At 50.0% G+C, this 10,048-nt stretch overlaps 1 protein-coding gene across 2 annotated transcripts in view; it reads left to right on the plus strand.

Annotated features, from left to right (window-relative positions):
• LOC311360050 (kazrin-A-like) overlaps positions 1-9,887 on the plus strand; it is a 98,263-nt gene extending 88,376 nt beyond the window's left edge. The window contains exons 4-7 of one of the 2 annotated variants that reach the window (XM_084480128.1): positions 5,343-5,479; positions 5,838-6,008; positions 8,163-8,246; positions 9,615-9,881. In XM_084480128.1, the coding sequence (XP_084336254.1) occupies positions 5,343-5,479; positions 5,838-6,008; positions 8,163-8,246; positions 9,615-9,809 (587 nt within the window). In that variant the 3' untranslated portion in view covers positions 9,810-9,881. Of the gene's footprint in view, positions 1-5,342; positions 5,480-5,837; positions 6,009-8,162; positions 8,247-9,614 lie in introns of both variants that reach the window. The other variant, XM_084480129.1, reaches the window with a different exon arrangement.
• The last annotated feature ends 161 nt before the right edge of the window (positions 9,888-10,048 follow it).

Here is a 10,048-nt window from a genome sequence, read left to right on the forward strand (position 1 = left end):
CCTTCCCCCCAGCCACAAAATGAGACTCCCCTTAAATAAGCCAATCAGTCCACCTGGGACTGATTGGCTTATTTAAGGGGAGTCTCATTAGTTAGTTGCCATACCACTAACAAGGGGAACTTCCCTGGCCAAGGCTGGATTAACCTTCTGCCCCCTAGTGCTCTGGAAGTCCAAATACCACAATAAATATGATGTGAGGGGAGAGACAATGAGAAGGGATTTTCACCTTCTCACATGGCCCCCACATCATCCCCTGGTCTCTGATTGGATAGCCTCGTTCCTCACCTTTCCACTGTGACAGCTATGAGGAGCGTTCTGGTGCATACTGGTGCATACTGGTGCATACTGGCACTCATGCATCACTGTGTTCAATGCTCTGGGTGTCTCGCTGAAGGCAATTAACTGTTATTCTCCATATTATTAATATTGCCGGGCATTTCCCTTTGAGATGCCTACTTAAAGTCTGCCTTAACTTTGGTTTGAATCTGCACTGCGTTTAATCAAAGCTTCATTATTTCCGCGTACTAGTGTAGTTGGCCCTCTCTATGACTTTTTAATTAGTCACTTCATAAGCGCTATAATTATTGTGCCTCAGGACCTGTCGCTACAGAGCCGAGGAGACAGCCACCGGACAACCACGTAGCATCAAAGCACACTTTTAATAAGGCACTCAGCAGTGCAGTGCTTGGCTGTTATATACACTACTATGTACCAACCTTGGAAATGTCCACACATAGACATGACTGCACACACACATACACACATTATACACTACCGCCTGTGATTATATTGATTGCAATCGTTAAATTATTAATTCAATTAATGAAGAACAGCATTACATATTAGGTGTATAATTAAATTAAAGTAGAGTATTAAAAAGGTGGTGCATTTTTAGTAGTTTGCGCTGTATTGCCATGATGTAACGGTAGCACATTTTGTTGAACAAATGTTTTTGGTTTTCAAACCAACTGTAAAAAGTCATTAACCGAGAACACAGGCCGCTTTCTCCTAACATTAATTTCCGGAACACAGCTGACCAATTGTATTCAGCCTTTCTGTGCTGTTTTAGTGTTTGTCTCCAGGGAGAAAGTGTCTGTCACACAGCGGCACCTAGTGGTCCCCCATGGCAACTTGGTCATCAACCAATAGAGAGCTGAGATGCGAATGCTGGTGCAAGCTGTCAGAATGCCCCGCCAAACTTAACGATGAGACTTAGTAACCATGTGTTGGTCGCCCCTGAGTGAGGGGACTTTACTATGTATTTGTAGAGGTATGTTGGTAAAACAACCCTTGTATCGTACATACAGTTGATAGTAACATCATAGTGTGTTATACTCTGATAGCCATTAGACACTGTCAAAGTGACATCTTGTCCTCTCTAGCTATTCCTTATTCTTTAGCGTTTCTATATGTCGGTCCCCGAAATTGGTCTTGATCCAGTTGGAGGTGGATTTTAGCGCGACTTCTCAGTGAAACGTTTAGGAAACCCTACACGTTTCACTTTCCAGTGAAACGTGTTGCAGGTGTTGCCTGCGATTGCCTGACATCACTCAGAACAGAATCGACTCTCAGATGATTTTTCTTGCCACATGGTGAGATGATGACCTTCATCTTGTTTGGGTTCCCGCAGAGCTGAGCTATGGCTATCAGCCCCCCCCCCCCCACCCTCACCCACCCACCCACACCCACCCCACCCCCACCCCCCCCCCCCCTCCCCCCCGCGCAGTCACCGGGTCGAGGGAATCACACCGGCAACTAAACGGCTTCATCTTTCTGGCACGCTTGAATCTCTTAACGACTCAATGTCTCACTTTCTATCTCCACCTCTCTCTCGCTCTCTCTCTGTCTTTCTCGCTCCCTTTCTCACTCAATCGCTCCCATGCGCACACACACGCACACGCACACACACACACACACACACACACACACACAGACTTCTCCTATCAGTGTTGTTCTGGAGGAGATAATAATAGCTGGGGGAAGATGAAATGATTGTCAGGAGTATTGAGTTGGAGATGTTTAGAAAATGAAGACAAAGCTGTTGTCCCAGTGTTTACAAGTGTCACTCAGTAGTTCATGAGAGAAACAACAAATTAACAGTTCCTGACGTGTTATTCTAATGACGACGCGCATTTCAGGGAAAATAAAAATAAAAACATTGTAGAAAGCGGGATTTAACCCTTTGGGTTTGCATTGGACTGTGCCAACTTGAAACGCTACCCAGCCGGGCCGTTGCTGGGTTTAAGTGCTGGAGAGATGGAGAACATTCCAGCCCTCCTGGTCGGTCTTATCGGTGCCTTTCCAAACAAGCAAACACCTGTCCAAACCGGTAAACAGCAACCTAAGCCGGCACATGCACATGCAGAATCAGACACGCGTAAATACACATTAGTTTGCAATGATACGCATATTCATTCGATTGGATACACACAGATTCTCACACACACACACACACACACACACACGCACACGCATGCACAGATAACCACACAGAAATCATGAAATGCCAGCACTGGTTCCCCATTCACCAGGCAAGCAACCATTCACCTGGCAGACCTCCATTACACCCTGGCCGGCCTCCGTCTTGCCGTCTCCTGGTGTTATCTCCCTGCCTCAGCTCGGGGTCCTGGGGGTACCCAGGTGGGCCACTCCTCCACCTCCTACTCTTCCTCCTCCTCCTCCTCCTCCTCCTCCGGTAATGACTCCTGGAGATCTGGGCTCCTGGACAGAGCCAGGGCCTCCCAGTCTCATTAATATCCCTGTCAACGCAGAAGACATGGCCGCCGCGCCGCAGTCCTCTCCCCCCTCTCTCCCCCCTCTCATCCATGTTTTATCAGCAGTGAGCAGCGCGGGCCCGTTTTTGTGTTTTCCCCCTCCACGAACAGCTAAACGAAACGACGCGGGGAATGTGAAATGGCGGCCAGCTCTTCCGCCGTCGACAGAGGCGCTTTTGTCCGTCGCCAGGACGGCGTGTTCGCCAAGCGCTCGCAGGTGCGAGGGCGACGTCGCTCGCTGGCGCGCACGGCTGTGGCCCACCCCCCTCAAAGAGGTCTTTGATTCCACTTCCTGAGGGCAGGTGTGTGGTGATGGGTGGTGGTGGGGGGGGGCGCAGGAGAAGGGCTTCCTGTTTCTTTTGGCCAATGAGAGACCCGTACTGTCTCCTAGTCTCCTAGTCGCCGGGCAGAGTGTCCCCCCACCGAGAGAGAGACGAGAGAGAGAGAGAGAGAGAGAGACTGACAGATGAGGGGAGAACAGAGAGAGAGAGAGGCTAAGGATGGACTGTTTGCTTGAAGAAAAGTGCTCATTGTCCGTAGCGTTGGTAGACACACCTGGTAAATGTCATCGCAATCAGCCACACTTGGATGTAAAGAGCAGTTTGGTTAATTTCATTAACAACACACAGCTAGAGGCAGAGGGAGAGAGAGAGAGATTGAGTGTGAGACAGGGGGGACGGATGACAGGGATGGGGGGGTCACTGAACTGTGGGGTGAGGTTTCTGACAGCCGTACCGCCTGTCTGAGGCGCGTCAAGACACAGACGGTTGAAGAGCCACGGAAGGGGGGGGGCAGGAATAAGGTGGAATATGCAAAGAGGAAAGTCACCTGTGGTATGGTAAAAGGAAGGGAGGAAAGAGATCAGGGGGAAAACGGAAGCGGAAGAGAAAAGGATTTGCCATAGAGAATATTATTGCTGAATAACGAAAGGGAACCGCATTTATTGTTATAATTAAGTGTGGGCGAGTCGATGTCAGAGGCGGAGAGAGAGAATGCTGGAGGGCAAGAGAGAGAGAGAGAGAGGGATGCAGAGGACAGAGGGAGAGAGAGAGGGAGACTGATATACCATGGTGAGCAAGAGAGGAAAGAAAAGTAACAATAAACAGTCCAGAATTCAACATGGTGGAGACGGCGGTGGTGTTGGGGGTGTTGTGAGGTGGGGTGGGCTAATGGTAATGGTGGAGGTTGAGGTGGTGCTGGTGGAGGTGGTGGTGCCGGTGGGGGTGGAGATTGAGGTGGTGCCACCTCTATGGCGGGTAGGCCGGCGGGTAGCAGGTGGGCGGCTAACATCCAGACTCCGTGGCCTCCTGTTGATTTGTTCGTCCGCGTTGAGCCCCACACCGGTTGCCGTCCTCCTCTGACACCTGGCAGTCAGGGCTGGTCGCCCGCGCGGCGTTATTCCAGCTGCCCGAGCTCGAGGCTCCTCTCTCAGGTTAAGTCCCCGCTGGGGTGGTCGACTTCAGTAGAAAGGTTTCTCGTGGCATAAGTTTTCATGTTCCTCTCACTTTCGTGAACTTTCCCCCCCCCCCCCCCCCCCCCGATTCATCCACTTCGGAGATGTAGTCAAAAAAGCTCATCTTTCGGGGTGGTGGAGAACGCCGGCTTAGGTGGATCCGTTACTCAGCCCCTGAGAGGCGATCGAGGCGTGAGAGCAGCATGTGTCAGCGCAGGGAAGCGGATAACGGAATACAAAGGAGGAGATGGAAAAGAAAAAAAACCTTCTGTATGAAAAATGCCCCAAACGGAGAGAAAAGAGGCTTGTTGGCGCATTGAATAAGTGTAGATTGGACACAGTCTTAGCTGTAGGCAGACCTGTATGGCACTAGGTGCTAGGGTGTTGGGAGAGAGAGGGGGGGGGGGGGGGGGGGTCGTGTGAGGACACTGTGGGGGGGAGCGAGAGAGAGAGAGAGAAAGAGAGAGAGAGAGAGAGAGACAGAACATGACATCCGGAATGGAGGTCTCCTCATTCTCACGTACACGCCTCTACACAGACACAAAGCCAGAGCCTCATGGAAAGGTTGGAGGTGGCACAGCAGACAGTAGCGTTGAAAGCTCAGCTCCACCTCCACAGATCCACCCTCCCCCCCCCCCCCCCCCCCCCCCCCCGCCTCTGACGGCGACACGCAGAGCTGCAGTCATGTTCACCGGGCGGTGGCGAAGGCGTTTGAGATTGTAACGCCGCTGTTTCTCTTGCCTCCAGGCGAACGTGGGTGTGCGTCAGTCAGGGAAAAGCTTTAGATGCTTAGAAGAGACTGTTGGGGGGAGAGGTCTTCAGTTGCTGCTAGTGCTGTGTGTGTGTGTGGTGTAGCCCTAACTCTCTCTCTCTCTCTCTCTCTCTCTCTCTCTCTCTCTCTCTCTCTCTCCACACCCTCGTCCTCTCTCTCTCTCCCTCTCTCTCTCTCTCGTCTTCGCCCTCGTCCTCTCTCTCTCTCTTTCTCTCTCTCCCCTCTCTCCCCCTCTCCCTCTCTCTCTCTCTCTCCCTCTTTCTCTCGCTCTCTCTCTCCATCCCTCTCTCTCTCTCTCTCTCTCTCTCTCTCTCTCTCTCTCTCTCTCTCTCTCTCTCTACAGCCATGAAGGCGGATCGCAAGCGTCTGAAAGCGGAGAAGGCCGACGTGGTGAACCAGATGCAGCAGCTCTACGCTACACTGGAGAGCCGCGAGGAGCAGCTCCGAGACTTCATACGCAACTACGACCAGCACAGAAAGGTACCACAGTTCAGAGGTCCAGTACGAAGTAAAAAAAGGAAAAGAAAGAATTTCAATACTAATACAAAAACACAAAAAATGATTTCTGCATGATCGTGACCATTGTGGCTTGTGTCGCCTCTTCCTCCTCCTCCTCTCTCTCTCCTTCCTCCTCTCCCTCCTCTTCCTCCTCCTCCTCTCCCTCTTCCTCCTCCTCCTCCTCCTCCTCTCCCTCTCCCTCCTCCTCCTCTCCCTCCTCCTCCTCCTCCTTCTCTCCCCCTCCCTCTTCCTCCTCCTCCTCCTCTCCCTCTCCCTCCTCCTCCTCCGTCTCCTTCTCCTCCACCTCCTCCTGCTCCTCCTCCTCCTCTCACCGGTCCAGGAGAGTGAGGATGCGGTGAAGGTGCTGGCCAAGGAGAAGGACCTCCTGGAGAGGGAGAAGTGGGACCTCCGGAGGCAGAACAAGGAGTCCGCCGAACACACGGGGGCGCTGCGCTCCCAGCTGGACCTCAAGGAGAACCGCATCAAGGAGCTGGAGGCGGAGCTCGCTATGGTCAGAACCAATCATATACTAGAGATATATAATACAATAGTATACTGTATCATATGGACTGATAAACTATGGTGAGAACCAACAATATACTCGAGATACATAATATAATAATATACTATATGATAAGGACCAATATACCATGCTGAGACCCAACAATATACTAGAGACCTCAAGGAGCTGGAGGCGGAGCTTGTATGGTCAGAACCAATCATATACTAGAGATATATAATATAATAATAAACTGTATCACAAGGACTAATATACCATGGTCAGAACCAATAATATACTAGAGATACACAATATAAAAATGTACTGTATCATAAACACTGATATACTTTGGTGAAACAGCGTGAGATACAGTATAATATAATAACAATATACTATATCATATGGACTCTTATTCTAATTCGTTTAAGAATGCTTGATTCTGATTGGCTGGGAGGAGGGCATTAACCCGGCAAGTTGCCTGCTGACTTGTCGGTTGTACTTGCTGCTGACTGAGCACAGCGTCATCAAATAGTAGATCAATACGCCGCTTGTATTTTTTTTTCTATCACAGAAATTTCAAACATGAGGTCCATTGTAAAAATAAACCTTGTTTAAAAAAGTTTCTAAAATGTGTCGGAAATCTATCGGAGGGTCAGTCGATACATAGTTTCACAAGCGAGATACAATGTAGCAACTACGTTATTAAACTAGTGATCAGATGCAGCCTTGTGTGGTTGCTATAGAAACTAATTAGCTACAGCTGAGCTAACGTAATTCACCGTAGTTCTAAAGGGGACTACTTTTTGAGGGAGATTAACTCAAACAGAGTATACATTTAATAAGCATGCAATACGAATAAGAAAAAGCATAATTATTAAAGTATTTGAATTGTTTTGTTATGTTGGCAAGCAAGAAGTTACCACCCTCAACTTCGTCTCAGGCGGTAAGCCATCCACGAGCCATATCAAACTGTTTATTGCCCTGCCTCTCGGTGATTATCCCTTACTTATAAAACGGGTGGCTTAAATCAAGCAATCTGATTGGTTCCTAACTGTTGTATAATGAGTGTATACACACAGCTATGATGCCCATTCAGTTTACAGAGATCACTCCGCGCCTAACTTGAACTGTTGTTTATTTATATATAAAAGCAATAGCATAGTTCACTGAAGCCTAAAAATATGTTGATTGCTGGAGAGGGTGGAAATGTTGTAAAGCAATAGGCACACGGTGAGTGAACTCGATAGTAGGCTAAATTGCCGGCGAACCAAGCTACCGTCTCTAGCCTTCTCTCTGAAGGACGCTACAGTGTGTTGCATAGCAACCGCCGTACACTTTGCAGGCAGCCAGGAGGGACTACAAAATTGAGGGTGTCTATGACTTTCATTTCGCCATATTTACGTAACCGTTTTATAAAAGCAATAGATCACTTCAGTCAGTGAAATGTGCTCATTAAACCACAGTTAAGGGGGTCGCCGTCCCTCCACTGTCCGTCGGGACGGACAACGCCCCTTAACTGTGGTATAATGAGAACATACCACAGCCTGTCATGATCTATTACTTAAATATACTATGGTGAGACTAAAGGAGAGATAACCTACAAGACAGTAAGACAGACAGACATGCAGACATGGCAAGTGGATGTATATAGCATTGTTCAAACACAAGGCCATTTAGAGGAAAAACACATGATCACATTCAAATCATCATGACAATTAACACGACAGAGATTCAACAACAATAAAAAAGTATGAGAGGGTAAAATGTCATTTTATATACATCCTACTTCTCCTTGTATAAACTGCTACTCTATAAAAGTGTGGAGCCCTAGCTGCAAGACGGGATGGCACTTTGACAGACAAACAGACAGACGGACGGACGGACGTTGACTGTGTTGTACTCGGCGACCTCAAAGTCACTTTACTGTCCAAACTAGGAGGAGCAAAGCGCCGTTCTCTCTGTGGCCCCCGGCCCTGCTGGGCTGACAGAGGGGCCTCATGAGGAGATGGGGCCGCGGTCAATGACCTCAAGTGACCGCGCCGTGGTTTGTTCAAGAGCCATGTCCGCCCTAGTCTGTAATGTAAGCTGTTCTGCTGCCTATATCTCTGATGTCACGCGGGACGACTCTCACTGTCTCCTGCCTCCCTCCCCCCCTCCCCCCACCAGATCAGTAATTGTGTCAATCAGAGAATGGAGTTCCGGGTGTTTGAGCGGCTAGCGGACAGGGAGTCCCCCCGGAGGTACTCAGCGGTAAGACAGGCCCCACCCCCCTAACCACCAACCACCCCCTCCTCCTCCTCCTCCTCCTTGTCGTCCTCTCCTCCTCCTCCTCCTCCTCCACCTGCCCCAGCCCCGTTTTTCAACTTTGACCCGAGCCTATCTAACTCTTAAGGCCCCCCCACTGCCTGTGACGTTGTGGTCGTGGAAACCACCCCCTTATGCCACGCCCCGCCCCGCTCTCAATCATTTCTGGACGTTTTTTGATTAACCCGCCCCCCTGCCCCGCCCTTTACAATGACCCTAACAGCTGTGTGGACAGCTGTGGCTAATTCACAAGTGTGTGTGTGTGTGTGTGTGTGTGTGCGTTTGTGCGTGTATGCATGTTTAATGTAATCGGGGTAATCAATTGTCACGGAAACGGCCCTGAGGAGATGGCATAATTTCCTTCAGCAATTATTGATCGTGGGTTTTGGTGAGTGATTTGACCGCCGCTGCATGTAGGAGACTGTGGGGCTAGGCGCTGATGACTCTTAATGCTGATTAATGGTGTGATGACATGGTGTGGGACAGCTCGGCCTGGCACGAGGAACCATAACAAAAACAAATTGCAATGTGTACAGTACTCAGCCGCCTCATGCCCGGTGAGCTATCGCTGACAGGCCGTTGTTTAATGCTGTTGTTATTGATCGCCCCTCTGTCACTCTGCAGAAGGTCTCTGTCTCTCTCTCTCTCTCTCTCTCTCTCTCTCTCGCTCATACTTAATTATCTGTTCCTCCAGTCTGAATCTCCTTTCTCAATACCTTCCTGTTTTCTCGTTCTCTTTCCCTCTCGTTTTATTTATATCTCATCGTCTCATAACTATTTATACGTATATATGTACTTTTTTTTCAAATAAATCTGTATTCTTCGCCTTCACCGTCGCTCTGCCAGTCTCCTTCCCTCGCTTCCCCACTCTCTCTCCTTTTCTCTCTCTCTCTCTCTCTCTCTCTCTTCCCCTCTGTCATTGTTGTTGGAAACACTCTCCTCTTCCAGATAATCTGTTTGTTCTATTCCTGATCTGCTGTGAAGAGATTTCGCTACCGCAAGACACAATGCCACAAACGCACACACACTCACTCACACGCACAATCACGCATTCAAACCGCGTCTTGTGGTCACATTTTGTGACACATGACGCATTACTGCATCCGTGCATGACGCATGCGGGCAGCCACACACACAAGCACACACCAAGCCCAAACAGTCACACACAAAAAACCCTGTGACGTGCGCACACACACACACACACACACACACACACACTTTATTTCCAAGTCTAATAAATAACACCGCATTGGATGAGGTTCTAATGGGCTGTCTGTCTGTCTGTCTGTCTGTCTGTCTGTCCGCCTGCCTCAGGCCAAACAATCGTTAGCCACGCTGACCAAGGACGTGCCCAAGAGACACTCCCTGGCCATGCCCACGGAGACGGTCGTTAACGGCAACAACCAGGAGTGGGTGATGCACCCCGACCTGCCGCTGACGGCCGCCATCAGACAGAGCCAGCAGTCCGCTGTACATCCACCCGGGACACCCCACCGACAGACAGGGTAGGTGGAGCCCGGTACACCCCCACCCCACCCACAGACAGGGTAGGTGGAGACCGGTACACCCCCACCCCACCCACAGACAGGGTGGATGGAGCAGCGTTGTACCCCCACCCCGGGACCCCCCTCCCCCCCCCCACCGACAGACAGACAGGTTGGGTGGGGGCGCTCACCACTCCTTCATAAGCCCAAAGCACACAGAGCCTCACAGGTGCTTGCTTCATGTTTGCGGAGCGACGCAGAGAA

This window comes from Micromesistius poutassou (assembly GCF_964030765.1).
Source record: "Micromesistius poutassou genome assembly, chromosome: 15".
NCBI classification, from domain to species: domain Eukaryota; kingdom Metazoa; phylum Chordata; class Actinopteri; order Gadiformes; family Gadidae; genus Micromesistius; species Micromesistius poutassou.